This window comes from Canis lupus, chromosome 9 (genome assembly GCF_011100685.1).
Source record: "Canis lupus familiaris isolate Mischka breed German Shepherd chromosome 9, alternate assembly UU_Cfam_GSD_1.0, whole genome shotgun sequence".
Taxonomy (NCBI): Eukaryota; Metazoa; Chordata; class Mammalia; order Carnivora; family Canidae; genus Canis; species Canis lupus.
This window is the reverse complement of record NC_049230.1, coordinates 17,738,017-17,758,434: the sequence shown is the minus strand read 5'-3', so window position 1 is coordinate 17,758,434 and position 20,418 is coordinate 17,738,017. Positions and strand designations below refer to the sequence as shown.

The following is a 20,418-nucleotide window of genomic DNA, read 5'->3' as shown; positions in this document are numbered from 1 at the left end:
ACTGCAAATGGCAATTTGAGCTTTGCTAGCACCTAAAAACCTGTATCAGCTCTGCTTCTTTGTTTTAACTACAACTTGGTTTCCTTTAAAATACAGTTTCCTTGCATAAACCATCTTGAGTAGAGACTGCTCATCCTCTTATGTTCCACATAAGACTAAGAAGTAGAGAAACACTTCTAAATTTCTGCTGCTGCTGTCAGGCTATTTTAGTTTCAACTTCAATCAAACCTTATCCCTCCCCTCTGCAGTTCAGGACTGTCATTCACCTACACCACCCTCCTGACACCATCATCTATTACTTTCTGATCACATTTTCACCATCTCTGAGGATCTTGGTATCTTGTTCATAATCCTCCCTCAACCCCATTTCCCATTATCATTTAATGATGATAAGGATGACCTTGACCTTTTAACTCCAAAAAGCTTCTACTTCCTTTCCAAATTCATCCATACCATTGGTCATCCTTGATTATCATTAACTAAAATTTCCTGCCCCCCCCAAATCTTAAACTACAAGATCATATACCTGACCATAATCCCTTAAAATTATGTGTGTATGTCGAAGGAAAGCATAGAACTTTATTCACAATATGTCTACTTTCTAGGACCCTCCAAGTTCACCAACAGTCAAGGCACAGTAGACTAGCCTTCTCCATTAGTAATGAAGGGAACATTTTGAAAACCAAGTTCTAGTATGCCAGACAACCTCGCAAGCAGGCTTTTCTTTCTTTTCTTTTCTTTCTAAATATTTTATTTCTTTACTCACAAAACACAGAGAGAGCCAGGAACATAGGCAGAGGGAGAAGCAGATTCCATGCAGAGAGCGCGATGTAGGACTCAATCCCAGGACCCTGGGATCGCAACCTGGGCCAAAGGCAGATGCTCAACCACTGAGCCACACAGGTGCCCTGCAAGCAGTCTTTTCTAAAGAGAGAAGCTTAAGGCCTGCTGCATTAATACTTTTCTTCTACTGTGGTACTTCCTAACTCTTCCCTGTAGTTATTGGCCTTATAGTGTACTAGCTGACAGGTGCCATCCCCCTAATCATTGTGACCATCTCCCAGATTCAGGTACCTAATCTCTATCTGTTCTCTTTTCTCAATTCATTTCAAGCTTCATTTCAAAATTTTTTTTCTTCCTCCTCATAAAAAGTTACCTGTCCTAAATACCAGTCTCTTTCTGAGCTCTGCATTCTGATCTCAAAATTAACTACCATTTACCAAGTATATAATATGTGCCTAATAATTAGGTTGTGTGCTTTACATGTGTTTTTGTAGCTGAGTCTGACAACTCTATCAGAAATATGATTTTATCAGCTTCCTTGTTTTAAAGATGAGGAAGCCAGGATGGCCTAGAGAGATTACCATCTCTCTCTTGTTGTGGTAAGTCAACAAACTACAAACTCCATAGCCCGTGTTCTTTTCTACTTCTTTTTTTTTTTTTTTAAAGATTTTATTTATTTATTCATGATAGTCACACAGAGAGAGACAGAGAGGCAGAGACACAGGCAGAGGGAGAAGCAGGCTCCATGCAGGGAGCCTGATGTGGGATTCGATCCTGGGTCTCCAGGATCGCGACCCGGGCCAAAGGCAGGCGCCAAACCGCTGCGCCACCCAGGGATTCCTCTTTTCTACTTCTATGCATTGTTTCCTAGAGCACAGCTAACCTAATTAACTATACTATGTTGGTGCTAACTATATTATGTGACCCAAGTAACACATTTATATGTCAACAGGGAATTATTAAATACTTTTCCTAACCTAAAACAGAAACAATAATGTCAGAAACTTCATATGCCAGGGCAGAGTGGTTATTGAAAATCTGAAAAGTATTTGCCTACTTCTTCATATCCAGAAATGATTCAGCATCTGTTTCCCTAAAAATATACCTATGTTGTTACTCTTTTCTTGGTAAATGCTTATTGATCGAATAATCATTTGAGTGGGTTATTCAAATAAATTAGCAGTGGTACAAAGTTTTAAACTTATTTTCCAAACAAAAAGGTACACAGACTCCATGAACATGATCTTCATTGGTTTTAGTTCTGTTTTTAACTTTTAAGCAAAAATGGAAGTCAAGGAGTAGAAAATACCTATGCTACCAAAATGTACATGACCACTCTTGTATTTTAACAAAAACCAAAGAAAGAAACATGAGGAATGTCTACTAAAGGAAGTAGTAGAAGATTTCTGAGAAACTTTATAATACAGAAGCCTATATACTGGGTAGAATCCTAAGTCTGAGGCTTAAAATGATATAGGAAATATTCATATCTGAAAAATTTTAAAGCCAGTAGCTGACTTTACACAAAGTCAGGAAACAAAAAAAGGGATTTAAAATAGCTTTACACAAACCCCATTCCAGAAAAAAAGCCTTTTTCTTTCATCATGGAAGTTGCCAACTTTTAATCAAAACCAAATTTTGCTTTAAAACAGATCAATGTTGGGCAGCCCCAGTGGCGCAGCGGTTTAGCGCCGCCTGCAGCCTGGGGTGTGATCCTGGAGACCCAGGATAGAGTCCCGCATCGGGCTCCCTACATGGAGCCTGCTTCTCCCTCTGCCTGCATCTCTGCCTCTCTCTCTCTGTGTCTCTCATAAATAAATAAATAAAATCTTAAAAAAAAAATTAAAACAGATCAATGTCAACACTTTAACCAGAAATTAGCAGAACTAGAAACACTAAAAAACAAAAGACACCCATTCAATAAAAGTAAATTTAACAGTCACAAGTAATCTAGTATTTACCTTTTAACCTGGAGGCATCACACGTCCTTTACTACTTTTCCAAATTCTTCTACTTGTATTTCATCATTCTCTGCAAGAAAAATATTTTCCTTTTAAAGAGAACAGAGAAAGAGAGAGAGGCAGAGACACAGGCAGAGGGAGAAGCAGGCTCCATGCAGAGTGCCCGACGTGGGACTCGATCCAGGGTATCCAGGATCACACCCTGGGCTGCAGGCGGCGCTAAACCGCTGCACCACCGGGGCTGCCCCAAGAAAAATATTTTTAATAGATCAGTCTCACTAAGCAAAAGTCAGGATCCAATGAAGCAATCTATAAAAATGTAAGTCATTTGATGTACTCATAAGAATCATATTTCCTTTTCATATTGTTGACTAGCCAAAAGATTAATTTTATAGAAAGAATAAACCTTCAGATTACAGGAGAAAGGCTGAGTTTTCAATCTCCATCAATCAAGAGACTGTGCAATCCATAATCCATATTCCTAGAGATAACACTAACAAACTTCAGTTTTAGTTTAACCTTTTAAATATTTGAAGATAAAAATACTGTACCAGATTAACTTTAAGATTTTTCCAATGCCAGATGGCCCTATAATTTCTAACACATGTTTATACCCATTTCTTACACAAGAACATGCAGATACTAGATTACAAAGTCAAAGTGACAAACACAGAAGACAGAAGTTAACTTTGTTTTCCCAGTCAGAGACAGGGAACCTCAGACCAAGGATTTAGAATCACTGTAGTTTATGATCATAGGATAGAACAGGGCGCTATAAATAAAGTGAGGTATTTGGGAAGCATTTCTAAATTTGCCCAATGATAAATACCATTTCTAGTTTTCAATGCCTTTTTGTAACCATCATAAAAATACTTTTAAAAAAGTTTAAATATACTTTAAAATATTAATGAGTCGATATGTCATACCATCAATAACCAATAAATAATTTTTCAATCTCACTAAGTAGAGGGAATCTAAATCAGCTTTTTTTTCCCTTTTTAACACACCATGATCAAAAAAGAATATCCTAGGTCAGTCATTTTTAAGTTTTTCTTTGTTTCTAAGTCTCTGCTGAACCATGTAAGCAGTTCACTTACTCAACTTTTATAGATTAGTCAGTGAAACTCAACCTTTATGATTTATATATTGAGGTACTCTGTAAGATTTCATTTAGAAGAAAAGGATTCTACTGCTTTAACAGCGCCAACTTAAATACAAAACCAAAAATAACAAGGTTCAAAACTTTGCAAACCACTGCATTAAAATAAGAATTAAATCACTTTGTACTGAAGGTCCAATGTTAAAAGAAGAAATGATATGACAGATGGGGTTTACAAAGTTTTCAAAATCATGCGTATATTTGGATTTAAATGGTAGAAAAATCTACATTTTATACACTGTGTTTTTCCTTTGTAAGTATATAATAATGAATAGGATACAGTATATGGGGTTTTTATTATCAAAATAAGTAATTTTACATATAGCCAAGTTACTTTAATAATTCATAAAATAATACCTTATTGGTCTGATTAAAATAAATGTTATCTAATACTTTTTCTGGCTACGTATTGCCTTCAAGTTCCACTCACTCTATCAAAAGAAACTGAAGTTTTGCAATAAAAGGGGGGGTTAAATCTATCTCTATTATCGAGTAGTAAGTACTCCTCTATTTTGACCATCGCTCTTCATCTCAAATATCTCAATAAACAAAACAATCAACACATCTAAAGTCCAAAATTACCAGCAGCACTTAAGCAGCAGCTTAATGGAGAAAAAGGGGTAAGTAATCCTCAGAGGGAAAGACAGTTCTTTGACTAAGACCCCAGACACATGCTTGTGTTACTAGCCTAGTTTGGCATAAACATTATACATACAAGAGTTACAGTAATACATTTGTAACTTCATGAGGGAGTAGAAATGTTCACCTGTGCTTGTATACTACCCTTTCTCCTGCCTGCAGAACATTAGCAGTAAATGATAATCTTATTTTAAAAATTCTAGTCTATGATCTTTGTTTTACAGTACTTTTGTGAACTTATTTTTTGTTTTGATTCCTTTTTTACTTGCTAACTAAGTAGAAGTGGTAGCCACCATCAGATGTGTTTTTCTTGCAAATTAAGTAAAAGCTTATTTCAACAAAACCATATGGATATCCTAATTAAGTAGTGTTAATAAAAAAACTGTAATAGATCACTTAACATTTCCTAACAATCCCTTCTGTGTTCACTGTGCTCATTTTCCAGTAACATGTTACACAACTTGAAAGTAGTGAATGCATATTTGATTAATTTAGAGTAATAATAAATTAGATATTAACATTTTTTCTATAGGACAATTTGAGCTTTATTTTTCCTAAATGTGTATATTGGCATATCACCAAATAGAAGATACAAGGAAAAATAAAGATTGATAGAAGACAGAACATATTCTTGTATATCTTTTAATTTTAGTATTTGGAATACTTACCATCAATTATTGCTAATTTCAGTGCATCTATGAATTCTTTTTTTTTTTTCAAGTTACTATTCATCCTAGACAGAGTGTTCCACAGGTGAGATGCATTCATCTTCTCTTTGCTGAGCTTGTGGAGGTTTTCAATGATAGCAGGCAACACTAAAGGGTAGATAACACACAAGTTTTAACAACATGCTTGTCCAAGAAGTTAATACAGTAGGCTTATTATCTCGACTAGTCAGGAATCAAGGTTTTTATGGTTAAGAATAATAAAAAATACAGCATAAATGATTGCCAATTTTCTTTCTTTTTTTTTAAGCTTTTATTTTTATATAATTCCTATGCCTAATGTGGGGCTCAAACCGACAATCCCAAGATCAGGAGTCCCATGCTCTACTGACTGAGCCACCCAGGCATCCTTGCCAATTTTCATGTATCAAAACACAATAAAATATTTAATATCAAAATTAGTGTGTCTGAGGATTCTGAGATATTCTAAGAATTTATAGTGATCCCACCCCTGAATAACCATATAAAGAGTAATTTGCATTGCATTATAATTTAAACATGTCTGAATTCATAAATAAACCCAATTGATAAAACCATGAATTAAATAGCTTTTGTTAGGGCAGCCTGGGTGGCTCAGCGATTTAGTGCCACCTTCAACCCAGGGCCTGATCCTGGAGACCCAGGATCAATCCCACGTTGGGCTCCCCGCATGGAGCCTGCTTCTCCCTCTGCCTGTGTCTCTGCCTCTGTGTGTGTGTGTGTGTGTGTGTGTGTGTGTGTGTGTGTGTGTCATGAATAAACAAAGTCTTAAAAAAAATAAATAAAGGTTTAAAAAAATAGCTTTTGTTCTACATCTTCCCCCAAAATTCTTCCCTGGATCTTATTTTCTCTTCAATCTATCACTGCAGACCATGGGATGAAGTTTTTGTGTTTTTTTTTTTTTTTTTTTTAATTCCAGCAGACTTTAATGGAAGTTTAATGTGTGTGTGGGGTGAAATTATCTCACTACAAATGTGTAAAAGATCACTCTGCTGCTGTATTGAGAAAGGATTCTCTGGAAGATCAGGCATCTAGGAAGTTACTGTAGCAGTTCAGAGAAAAAGAGGACAGTAGCTTCAACAAGGGTAATAGTGATGAAGCTAATGAGAAGTGGACAAATAAAGGATGTGTTTTGAGAATGAACCTGAGAATATATTAACTTTTTTAAGATTTCATTTTTAAGTAATCTCCACATCCAAGGTGGGGCTCAAACCTATAACCCAGAGATCGAATCACATGCTATACCAACTGATCTAGCCAGATGCCCCAAGTCTCAGAGTATTTAGTGATGAATTAAATGAGAGGCTGGAGCCATCAAGAACTCCTACGTTTGAGAACTGAGCAATTGGGTGGATAGCGGTATTAAAAACTGAGAGAAGAGGGAGGGGGTAAGATGGCGGAAGAGTAGGATCCCCAAGTCACCTGTCCCCACCAACTTACCTAGATAACTTTCAAATCATTCTGAAAACCTACGAATTCGGCCTGAGATTTAAAGAGAGAACAGCTGGAATGCTACAGTGAGAAGAATTCGCACTTCTATCAAGGTAGGAAGACGGAAATAAATAAAAAAAATAAATAAGCATCCAGTGGGGGAGGGCCCTCCAGCCGCCCCCACCCCCCGCCACCTCCCCCGTGAGGAGCCGGGCTAAGGCCGGGTGGGGAGAGCCTCCAGGACAGGAAAGCCCAGTCCGGGAGAAGCAGGAACTTTAACAATCTTCACGGATGGAAAGGCGCTTGCTGGGAACTCAGGAGGGGCAGAGTGGAGCCCCCAGGTTCCCGACATCACTAATAGAGGAAGTGCACCCCAGGGGAGAGCGTGCCACACACCCAGGTGCCACTAACCCCAATTTTTAAAGTATTAACTTTATTCCATTTAAAAAATACATATGAGATCTTATATTTCTTTACAGGTGAGTTAATGAGTGGCAAGAGTGTTTTTCTCAGCTTAACACACTCACAGCTTAACATAACACACTCACAGCTTAGCATTAAGCCTGGTACGTAACAATGGCTCAATAAAGTTACTGAATTGGAAGATTACAAACAGCTGAAAGTAGAAAATCTGCATATTAGCACTCAGCTATAGTCACTAGATGGCATCACTTCCCCAAATTGGGAAGACATTTTAAATCGTCCCAAAATGCATTTTATATACATGGTTCTAACTCTCTCTAGCATGAGGATAAACAGTAAGATTATGATAGTTTTCAATTCATTTGCACGTGGAAGGTGTTATAGATATAGGGATCATTAATGGAGAAAATTAAGGCCAACCATATTAGCAGTAAGCCAGGCATTTATTTGCCTGATGACCTGTAGAGTGACTACCTCTTTTGGTATATTATAGTCTTCTAAAATCTGTCATACTATTTGATATATTAAATGCACAAAATATAATGTTCTTACATAGTTTTTCAGAGAAGCATACCGTATTGGTCATCACTGTATCAATGAATTCTTTAAAATTCACTTTTTTTGTTTCTAAAGGGAAAAGAACATTTTCTTCAGTATCTTCAAGTATTAAATTATTAAGACAAATACTGAATTATGTAAAATATATTCTCTATTTAGGGAGATTAACTAATACCACTAAAAATATACAAGTATATGAGGAAAAAGCAATTCACCTTACAGGGAGAAAAAAAAACACTGAAAATTGCCAGGAAAATTAATCAAAATACTTCTAGTCACAAGTGTACATTTCTAATTTTAACTTACATTACTTTATCTTGGCCTTGCAACAACTCACTAAGGTATGTAGGTCAAAAATTAGCATGTTATTTTCCATATTTAAAAAAATACTTATACATGACATCATGATTTTTTTTCCAAGGTCATAAAAGGAAATATGAGATCAGAGATTAGAAGTGAGCTATCTTGACTTCTGATTTCTTTTACATCAGGCTACCATTCATATTGCTATCTCTATTCCAGTATACTACTGAAACTATTAAACACTTTAATAGTCATTTTTACTTAGAAAATGTCTTTCCTTAATTATATATAATATCCCAATATTAGGATGGATAAAAAATTTTTAAGAATTTTCCAGGGCCACATATAAAGGTTTTATATAAATATAACAAGGTTTTGAGAACTCTACTCCTTTGCTTATCCCACACACACAAAAAAATTCTAATTCTAATCTATAAAAGCCTATTGTCCTATTCCCAAGATTAAATATCTTTGAAAAGTTTACTTTAAGGACTACCAAATCATTTTGTATTCTTTTTTTTTTCATTTTGTACTCTTAACCAAATATTTGGAGACTTTAAAAAATGAGATTTTAAAAAATTCTGGGGGAATGTTAGAGTTAATGAAGATTTATATTCACTAACAGGAACATACAACTTTCTAAAGCAATAGATTCCCTAATTTTTGATAATATCTATTTGATACACATACATTTCAGCTCACCACTGAACCCACCATCCAAGAACATTATTAATACCACTGTATCTGCTTCTGTGCTTTTCTAAAACATTCCATTCTCCTGTTTCTCTACAGAGAAACATGGTTAAACTTTTAAAATCTCTTGCTTTTCTACATGTCATTTTAAACAGGATAAACAAAATATTCCTTTATAACAATCTGAGACTTGCTTTTTTCATTCAATATTATATTTCTAAGAATGATCTATAGTATATTACTATAGTTTGCTTTCATTAACATATACACTATTAGTATTTCGTTATGCACCAAAGGTATATATCACAACCTCTTTATACATTCTATCACCAATTATGTTGGTTTTTTTTTTTTTTTTTTTTTTTTTTAGCTATTAAGTTCAGTGCTGCCATGAACATTTTTAAACATGTCTCTTGTACCTGTGTGCAAGAGATTTTCTGAGATCTATAGCTAAACATGAATTTTCTAAGTCACAATGTATGAAAACCTTACAAAATACTACATAATGTTTTTCAAAGTTCCTTTACCATTTTTGCTGTATTTACCAACAATTAAATTAATAGATTTAACTTTAGCCAATCTACTGGGTATAAAAAGATATTTCATTGTGACCTAAATTTTGCTTTTCCCTGATTATTAATGATGTTGAGAGTCTTTTCATATGATTATTAGTAACTTATGTTCCTTCATCTAGCAATGGCTGTTCTTGTAATTTAGCCATTTTTGTATTGGGTTGTTAACTTTAGGGGTTCCCTATATATTCTCCACAATGATATTTTGCTATTATGAGTGTTCCAAATAATCTTCACTCCATTTGTGACTTGTATTTTCATTCTGTTTGTATTATCTTTTAATAAAGAAAAGTTTTTAATTGTAGTCAAATTTATCAACTTTTCTTTTCTGGTTGATTTCGTATCTTAAAAATAAACCTTCCTCTAAAATTAACAAGTCAGGAAACAACAAATGTTGTTGGCAAGGGTGTGAAGAAAGGAAAACCCTCTTACATTGTGAGTGGGAATGCAAGCTGGTACAGCCACTCTGGAAAACAGTATGGAGGTTCCTCTTCAAGAAGCTAAAAGTAGAGTTACCCTATATGACTCAGCAATTACACTACTAGGTATTAACCCCAAGGATACAAATGTAGTGATCCAAAGGGGGATGTACACCCCAATGTTTATAGCAGCAATGTTGATAACAGCCAAACTATGGAAAGAGCTGTCTATTGATGGATGAGTGGATAAAGATATGGTGTGTATAGATACACACATACATACACACACACAAATGGAATATTACTCAGCCATCAGAAAAGATGAAATCTTACCATTTACATTGACATGGATGGAACTGGAGAGTATTATACTGAGCAAAATAAGTCAATCAGAGGAAGACAATTATATGGTTTCACTCATATGAGGAATATAAGAAACAGTGCAGAGGATCCTAGGGACAGGGAGGGAAAAACAGAATGGGAAGAAATCAGAAGGAGACAAACCATGAGAGACTCTTAACTATGAGAAAGAAACTGAGGGTTGCTGGAGGGGAGGTAGTGGGCAGGGGTAACTGGGTGATGGGCATTAAGGAGGGCATGTGATGTGATGAGCAATGGGAGTTATACACAACTGATGAATCACTGAACTCAACATCTGAAAATAATGATGTTCTATATGTTGACTAATTGAATTTAAATAACACATAAAAATAATAATCCTTCCTTAGAAAATTTTTCATCTCTTTTCTTCTAAAACTTTTACTGTTCACATCTAGAAATTATTACTGAATATGATAAATAGATAGGGATCTTTTTTTTAATAGATAGGGATCTGATTCCATTTTTTGCGTTTGAGTAATTAATTATTGCAGCACCATTTATCAAATGGTGTTTTCTCCCCTCTGTGATCTGCCATCTCATTACATATGTTTCCATTTTTGTGTGTGGATATATTTGGAAGTTTCTGATCCTGTCCTATCAGTCAATTTCTCTATAACCTGTGCCATTCTTACACTGTTTTATTTACTATAGTTTTATAATGAGTCTTCACATCCAGGAGAGCAAGTTCCCTCCAATACCACATGTTTTTCTTCCTCAAGAGTGTTTTAACTATTCTTGGCCTTTGTTCATACATACAAATATTAGAATTAACTCATCAAAAAAGTTAAGGTTTTAATAGAATTGCTTTGGATAAATTAATTAGGAGAATTGACAGTCTTGGGCTCTGAATTCATGAATATGGGATATATTCCCATGTAGGTATTCTATACTGTCTTAACAAAGTCTTATCATTTCCTCTACATAGGTCTTACATGTCTTATATTTGTTTCTATTTCTTTTTTCCTTTTTTTTTTTTTTTACTTATTATGGAAAACTAAATATACACAAAATAAAAAGTATACACAAAAAGCTTTTGTAATAAAAGCTCATGTACTCTCCTTGTAGCTGCAAATATTATCAATTCATGGCCTATCTTAGATTACCTATAATCCCACCCACTTGTCTACATCACTACCACCCATTCCCTTCAGAAAAGTTGTTGCTAAGTTACAAGAGTGTAGATACTCAAAACTAGTACCTTCATTATGAATTGTGGGCTTTGAAATAATAAACAGTACTTTGTCTCATGTAATGCTTTTGTCCTGACTTCTATCTTGTCAGAAAGCAAAATCACAGAACTTTCTTTTTGTTTGCATTTTTGCCTATAGGAAAAAAAATGTCTGAAAAGGCAGTTAATACTGGTTATTTCTGGTTAATGGGATTTTGTGGATTTTGTTGTACTTTGAGTATTTTTCCATATTGATTTAATTTTAATGGACTTTTTTCTAATAAAAATAATGAAGTTATTATCTTGAGGAGAAAAAATAGCAAAGTGATCCTCTTTCATATGTGTCAACTCAGTTTTCCTGAAAACGTATCACTTACCATTAGCTTCAGTCAATTCTAAAATCTTCTTAAATTCTGGCTTAGAAAGGTCATTCATTTAGGGAATATAAATAATAGTGAAAGGGAACAGAAGGGAAGGGAGAAGAAATGGGTAGGAAATATCAGAAAGGGAGACAGAACATGAAGACTCCTAACGCTGGGAAACGAACTAGGGGTGGTGGAAGGGGAGGAGGGCGGGGGGTGGGGGTGAATGGGTGACGGGCACTGAGGGGGACACTTGACGGGATGAGCACTGGGTGTTATTCTGTATGTTGGCAAATTGAACACCAATAAAAAATAAATTATTAAAAAAAAGAAAGGTAAACTCCAAAATGCTGAAGACAAGTATTCAGATCCTCATAATTCATATTTTCATCTTTACTTTCATCAACGGCTTTAATGACATCAGTGAACACTAAAAATAAAGCAGTATGCTAACAAGTATTAAATATCAGTCAAGAGGGATCCCGGGTGGCTCAGCAGTTTAGCGCTTGCCTTTGGCCCAGGGCGTGATTCTGGAGTCCTGGGATCGAGTCCCGAATCGGGCTCCCTGTATGGAGGGAGGGATAATATATTTAATAATTCCTCTGCCTGGGTCTCTACCTCTCTCTCTCTGTCTCTCATGAATAAATAAAATCTTTAAAAAAATAAATATCAGTCAAAAAAGAAAACACCAATAGTAAGATGAATTTTAGTTCTAACACTAAGTTAACAAACATATAAAAGAGCTTCAGGAATGTTATGCAAAAAAAGAATTACCAGGATCTTTAATAATACTAAAAACTAATAAGGTAAAAAATCAGAGCCAAAAATATATTCTCCTTTACTACAGTCTCTGTATCTAAGGAAGTGCCAATTTAATTACAATTTAAATGCATAGGAATAAAAATATTATACAATTTCCCCCATTTAATTCTCTAATAACTTAAAATTTCCTAGTAATCTGTTTCTCAGTAGCAGAGACAGGAGTAGAAAATCTTCAATCTCATATGACATAAGGGGGAAAGGTTTTGTAGCAATACATGGCTCAGTCTTTGGTAAATTTATCCTAGTTTATCTTCTGTATATATAATTACTTGGAAATAACTATCCTACATGTCTTTTTAATATCTTGGACTATGTGTTTCACAAATCTGGGCAGTATTCCATCCATTGAATTTAAACAGATAATTTTTTACTGCAGTCAAAGCTTTCTTAAAATAACTTGCAAATATATAGAATTATTAAGGAGGTTGATAGATATGTGTGCATGTGTGATAAACTTTGGAACAAATTAAACTTAAGTAGACGTTTTCTAATAGGTGATTAGGATAGGTAAAATGAGGAAGCTGGGCAGTGGAAGGCATTAAAGCCATTATCAGGAGTTAACATTAGGAGTCACTGAAAATCATTATGGATTGCTAAACAAAGAAATAACAATCAAAATGATGTCTGAATTAGATGATTATTTAAAAGATGATTCTTATATATAAATACATACAACAAGATACATGTTCCTATCTTGTGAAATGAATTTTTAGGTGAAAGAAATTCTCACTTAAAAGTAAACAGATGACGAGTGACATCAGCAAGATCGTTGAACAAGAAGCCTCGGACCCTTCTTCCCTCAAATACACTGATTTAGTAGAAAATAAAAAATAAATTCCCTTTGTCACTAAAGAGGGCACTTGATGGGATGAATACGGGGGTTATACTATATGTTGGCAAACTGAATGTAAATATTTTTTAATAAAAAAAATAAATTCCCTTTGTGAGAAATCAGAAACTTAACTAAAAGGCTCTTAGACCCCAGGAGAAGGCAAAACCAGAGGCACTGAAGCTGGTAGGAAGATTTGGAACAACCTCCCGCAAAAGCTGGAGAGCCTGCCTCCAGCACAGCACCATATGATCCAAAAATGCTCCCAGCTTCATCCATCCAGCAATGGTTCATACATCCAGCAATACAACTTTTCCAAAAGGCCTCCCCAGAAGACTGGCTTCTATCTTGCCAATCTCGGAACCCTGATGGGTCTAGCACAGCTAGCTGATTAGGTAGAAAAAAAGGTGGTGTGTTGAGCTGGTAGATGCAAGTGATCCTCCTGTCCGCTCAGCACAGAGTAGACAAAAATCCTAGCTTTTAGTTTCCCCCTGGAGAGGGAAAGAGTTTATCCATCCATCTAGCACATCAGCTTTTCAAGAACCAGCATCCGTCTTGCCACTCCTGGCCTCTGGGGAAGGAAAAAGTTGGTAGAGGCCCAGAGAATATCTGGCTGGGCTGATTGGTGTACAAGGACAGTATGTGAAGACCAGGAGGTGCTTTGTCTATTGCACAGACACCAACACAGAAAGTCCAAATGGAAATTTCACAATTAAAAAATACAATGACTGAAATGAAAAGCTTAGTGGTTGGACTCACCAGCTGAAGGGAAAAGAGAAAGAATCAATGAACTGAAAGACAGCAATAGAAATCACCCAGCGAACAACACTGAGAAAACTGATAATAAAATGAACAGTTTCAGGGACCTGTAGGCATATAAGAACAATCTAATGGGGCACCTGGGTGGCTCAGTTAGCTAAGCATCTGACTTTGGCTCAGGTTGTGATCTGAGGGTCCTGGGACCCTCACATGGGGCTCCCTACTCTGTGGGAAGTCTGCTTGTCCTTCTCCCTCTGTCCCTATCTACCCGCCCCACCCCCCCCGCTCCTGTTTGCTCTCCGTCAAATAAATGTTTAAAAATCTTAAAAAAAAAAAAAAAAGAACCTAAACCTAACATTTGCATTCCAGAAGAAGAGAAAGAAACCATGGTTAAAGAGGTGCTCAAAGAAATAATGTTTAAACATTTCCCAAATTTTTAGATTTTTAGCAAGAGACTAACCTACAAATCCAAAAGAAAAAAAAAGTAAACCTTAAACACGTGACTAAAATCTAAAGAAATCCATATCAAGACACATCATAATTAAAGTTAAACTTCTAAAAACAAAGAAAAAATCTTGAAAGGGTCCAAGGAAAAACACTGTAGGGAAAGAAAATCAATTTGAATTAAAGGATTTATATCAGAAACCATAGAAGCCATAATAAAGTGGCACAATACTTTTCAAGTACTGAAAGGAAAGTACTACCAACCTAAGATCCCATACTCAGAAAAAATATTCTTCAGGAATGAAAAGGAAATCAGGATGTTCTCAGATGAAAGAAAACTAAGATAATTTGTTGCCAGTAAACCTATGAATGGCTAAAGTTCTAACAGAAAGGAAAGGATAAAAGAAAGAACTCTTGAATGTTAGGAAGGAAGAAAAAAAAATGGTAAGCCAAAATATGGGTAAATATAGTGTGTTTTGTTCTCTTGAATTTTTTTAATCAAGTTAAATGGTAGAAACAAAAATTATAATACTGCCCAATGTGGTTTTAAATATATGTAGAGAAAATATTTAAGACAGTTATATCACAAATGGGGGAGGAATGTAAAAGGAAATAAGGCTTCTGTATTTCACTTGAACTCGTAAAATGATGGCATCAGTAGACCGTGGTAAATTATGCTTATATAATGTAATACCTGGAGCAACAACTTAAAAAGCTTCACTTTTTAAGTGTACACTTTAAGATATACTCTGAAACACTACAAATAAATCAAAATGGAATTCTAAAAATGGGCAAAAGAGTTGAATATATATTTCACCAAAGATATATGAATGGCTAGTAAGCATGTACAAATATACTTGACATTATTAGTCATTAGGGCAATGTAAAATAAAACCATAGTGAAATTCCACTATGTATTTATTATAATGGCTATAAACAAAAAGATAATATCAAGTGTTGATAAGGATATGAAGAAACTAGAATTTTCATACATTGCTGACCATAAACTCTGGAAAACAGTTTGCCAATTTTATTAAAAGCAAAACATGAATTTACCACACATACTAGCAATTATTCTCCTAGGAATCTATCCAAGAGAAATACAAACATATTTCTGGTATGTTTAATTTCAGCAATATTCATACTAGTCCCAAATGGCAAATAAGAAATGTCCATGAACTGGTGAACCATCAATAAAGTATATCCATAAAATATAATTTGGATTTACTTAGTAATAAAAAGGAATGAACCACTGATACATACAACATGAATTAGCCTCAAAAAAAAAAAGTGAAGGAAATCAGGCACAAAAGACCACATGTTATATGATTTTGTTTATATTAAATGTATTAAAAAGAGAGGCAAATTTATACAGATAGAAAGGAGACAAGTAAGGCACCTACATGGCTCAGTTGGTTAAGCATCTGCCTTTGGCTCAGGTCATGATCTCAGGGTTCTGGATTTGAACCCTGAGTCAGGGAGTCTGCTTCTCCCTGTCCCTTTGCCTCTCCCCTACTGTTCACCCATACCCATACTCTCTCTCTCTCTCTCAAATAAAAAAATAAAATCTTTAAAAAAAAGTCAGTAAGTAGTTGTCTGGGATGTAGGTAAAGATTTAACTGCAAATGGCCAAGAGATAATTTTAGGAATGGTGGAAATATTATAAAAAATGGACTATGTCCACTTCTGGTCCAATTTCCAAAGAACTGAAGGCAGCAGCTCAAAGAGATATTTGCATACCCACATTCACAGTAGCACTAATCACAACTGCCAAGAGGTTGAAGTAACATAAGTGTATATTAATGAATGAATGAATGAACAAATAAAATATGGTATACGCATGCAATGGAATATTAGCATGAAAAGGGAAGGAAATTCTGACATATGCTACAACACAGATGAATCTTGAGGGTATTATGATAAATGGAATAAGCCATTCATGAAAAGACAAATACTGTGTGATTCCACTTAAATATCTGGAGTGGGCAAAATTCACAGAAACAGAAAGTAGAATGATGGCTGCCAGAAGATAGAGGGACAAAGATGGGTAGGTGTAGTTTAATGGGTATAGTTTCAGTTTTGCAAGATGAAGAAGTTCTGGAGATTGGCTGTACAACAATGTGAATATACTTAACATTATTGAACTGTAACTTACAAATGGTTAAGATGGCAATTTTTTATGTTATGTGTTAAATACCACGATTAAAAATAAATTTTAAAAATGATATAATGGGGAAATGGTTGGAGGAAATTAGCTGTGACCAAGATATTAACTCACAAAACAGCAATGAAACAATGACTAAGTTGGTGAATAAATTATTGTATGGTGAAGCATTCAAGAAATTGATTTGATAATAGTGCCTTTAAGAAATCCAGACGCTGGGGATCCCTGGGTGGCGCAATGGTTTGGCGCCTGCCGTTGGCCCAGGGCGCGATCCTGGAGACCTGGGATCGAGTCCCACATCCGGCTCCCTGCATGGAGCCTGCTTCTCCCTCTGCCTGTGTCTCTGCCTCTCTCTGTCTCTCTCTGTGACTATCAAAAAAAAAAAAAAAAAAAGAAATCCAGACACTTAAGCACTTGCATTCATCAGAAATGACAAATGATAATTTATTTTTTAAAATTTTTATTTATTTATTTATTTATTTATGTATGTATGTATGTATGTATGATAGTCACAGAGAGAGAGAGAGAGAGAGAGAGAGAGAGAGAGAGAGAGAGGCAGAGACAGAAGCAGGCTCCAAGCACCGGGAGCCCGATGTGGGATTCGATCCCGCGTCTCCAGGATCGCGCCCTGGGCCAAAAGCAGGCGCCAAACCGCTGCGCCACCCAGGGATCCCCGACAAATGATAATTTACCTTTAAATATGAGACTCTTGGGACACCTGGGTGGTTCAGTGGTTGAGCATCTGCCTTCCACTCAGGTCATGATCCAGGGGTCCTGGGATGAGTCCCACATCAGGCTCCCCACAGAGAGCCTGCTTCTCCCTCTGCCTATGTCTCTGCCTCTCTCTCTCTCTCTGTCTCTCATGAATAAATAAAATCTTTTTTAAAAAATGAGACTCTTCATCCAGGTATAAGAGAAAATCTCTTCCTTTGGATTAATTTTTCCTTATCTGAGAAATCTTTTGGGAAGAGACAAAAAGCTTATCTTTCTTTTTAGCATAGGAATAAATAAAAGGAAATAAAAACAACAAGCCTTATCTTTCATTTCTTTTAATCTTGCTGAAAAATATTTAATTATTTGTATAAAAAAATAAAATCATTGCAAGCAAAAAATTTTAAAGACTTAATTGTGGTGATGGTTGCATGACTATAAATTTCATAAAAATTGCACGCGTGAATTATATGTGTATAATTACACCTCAATAGAATCGTTTTTAGAAGCACTCTAAAACAAAGGTAAATCAAAACAGTGTTTCATTCAAACATGTTCCTTATAAAAATTAAATCAAATCCCCAATAAATTGCTATGATGGAATCATTACCTATTTGATCTCCTCATAATCTTACTATTACTGTACATTTATGTAGTACATTATAATGTTTAAAATCCACATAACAACTCTGTGAGGTAAACAAGTTAGCTATTATTACCTTGATAGAGTAAGTTTTTAAAAAACTGGCAAATGGCTTGCCTGAAGATTTCAGGACTATTAAGTATCTATCTGAAAAGCAAGCTTAGTTCAGTTGAACCTCTTTTCAACCTAACTGCTTCTTTCCTCCAAATCATTTTAAAATGGGATCCCTGGGTGGCGCAGTGGTTTGGCGCCTGCCTTTGGCCCAGGGTGCGATCCTGGAGACCCAGGATCGAATCCCACATCGGGCTCCCAGTGCATGGAGCCTGCTTCTCCCTCTGCCTGTGTCTCTGCCTCTCTCTCTCTCTCTCTCTGTGACTATCATAAGAAAAAAATAAATAAATAAAAATAAAATGATTTGAATTTTTTTTTTAATTTATGATAGTCACACAGAGAGAGAGAGAAAGAGAGAGGCAGAGACACAGGCAGAGGGAGAAGCAGGCTCCATGCACTGGGAGCCTGATGGGGGATTCGATCCTGGGTCTCCAGGATCGCACCCTGGGCCAAAGGCAGGCGCCAAACCACTGCGCCACCCAGGGATCCCAATTCAAATCATTTTAAAATAAACTTCCTACCTACCATCACATTTAGGAAGACTTTGCTCCACAGAGAGAGCACTCATAAAGTCATCTAACTTCACCATTCCACTTTCTGTAAAGTTGTGTTTTGGCATAAAAGGTAAATTCATATTTTAATACAACTAGGAAAGAATTACTTCTCTTTTATTTCATCATCATCCTATTGAAACTTCATATCTTGTCTCCCTAGATGAGTCTTTCTTAATTAGGTCAGCTCATTTCAACAATTACTCAACAACTTTTAAATATCTATTATAAAGTGCAATGGACTGCGTTAGGTACTTGATATAGAAAAAAAAAGAAAAGTGCCCATATAGACGGACCATGAGAAATTTGAGTCTATTTTACACCATCATGAAAATTCAGTCAATATGCACAAGGTGCATCAAGCTCCCTTGACAATACTAACCAATCCTTTAGAGACCCAAGTGTCCCTCCTCTCTACCCCTAGTATCCAGCTGATCCAAATAACTACCTATTTTTAGATACAAACATTCCATCAGTGATCATGCTAGTCCATTAGTGACAGAAAGGGCTCAATAATTGTAACAGCACCTATTCCTTAGATTTTTAAAAAGTCAAATCTTTTCTATTTGCCTTAGCTAGGACATTTTGCCCAGGTTCTAAAAATTCATTTCTAACATATTCCCAAGTCTGTCTCTTCCCAAAATGTTGCCTCTGACCTCTCCTCAACTGAACTTCTGCTGTGGACAATTCTTACTAAATGATAAAACAACTCTCTAATACAAAGCCTTTCCTAAAAACTTAAACTCTCAATCGCTTCTCAGCCTTTGGCTAAGATCAAGTGTAAAAACTTAAACTCTGCCTTAAATTTAGGCTGGTAACTGAGATATGCCATTTAACATCTAGATACTAACTGCTTGCCTTTTGTTTAAGTATCCCTAGCCCTAAATTCCTAGCTGTAGCACTCTTCCATTTTGGAATCTCCAATTCTTTCTTCTTGGGTCCTTAGGCTAATTGCTTAGAGATCCCTGTACCCCTTGAATATTGTGGTCTTACTGCCTGAACCTCCCTATAATTGGATCAGGCTTCCCTTAGCTAGGGATAATCATGGAGTCTTACATAAACAATTCTGAGGTACAAAAGGCCTAGCTCCTCCAAACCAACACATTAGATCAGACTTTCCAGGAACTACTTTCCTCTTCCTCTTCCTCCTCCTCTTCTTCTTTCTTTTTTCTTCTCCTTCTTCTCCTCCTTTCTTCTTCTCCTCCTCTTCCTCCAACCTCCTTCTTCTTCTACTACTACTACTACTTTCTATCTTTATACCTGTTCTTTTAGAATCTTCTTTAATATAGCCCATTCTGTTCTTATCCTAGTTGAGAGAACTTACTCAATCATTTAATACTATCCCATAAAAGTATCTAATTTTCTCAAAAAGTTTGGCATTATCAGTCTCACCATTTTGAGTAGTGTCTGTCACAATCTTCTTGAACTCTTTGATAAAGTAATTCCTATCGAAGGCAAAATGGATTGAAGTTCTTCTGCAGCAATGTAATTTTGTTGGAGTTTATTGATAGCTTTGTAGATGTTTTCTAAATATACAAAATGTAGAGGACTACTCAGAAACAGAATTTATGTGTCTTAAGCAATGATTAGTATCCAAAATCTTTATGTAGTAATCAGAAAGAAAGTTTTATCTACTTATTATCATCTCATAGGACTTTTTTCATATTTCTGTTGTAGCTTACATTATACCTAAATACTTCCCTTATAGCTCTCAAACAGAAAACAATCTTGAAGGTTGTTTTTTTAAAATTTAAATTGAATTAGCCAACATTCTATAAACATTTATAAACTATTTGTTTGGAGGAACAGCCTGTTCAAGTGGCCCAGC

General features: G+C 35.5%; 1 protein-coding gene across 1 annotated transcript in view; it reads right to left on the bottom strand.

Annotated features, from left to right (window-relative positions):
• Positions 1-20,418, bottom strand: part of EFCAB13 (EF-hand calcium binding domain 13) — a 127,174-nt gene that overhangs the window by 72,234 nt on the left and 34,522 nt on the right. Inside the window, 8 exon segments of the mRNA XM_038546015.1 lie at positions 2,768-2,814; positions 5,211-5,357; positions 7,653-7,727; positions 11,572-11,622; positions 11,894-11,986; positions 18,565-18,636; positions 19,983-20,024; positions 20,027-20,116. Coding sequence (XP_038401943.1) covers positions 2,768-2,814; positions 5,211-5,357; positions 7,653-7,727; positions 11,572-11,622; positions 11,894-11,986; positions 18,565-18,636; positions 19,983-20,024; positions 20,027-20,116 — 617 coding nt within the window.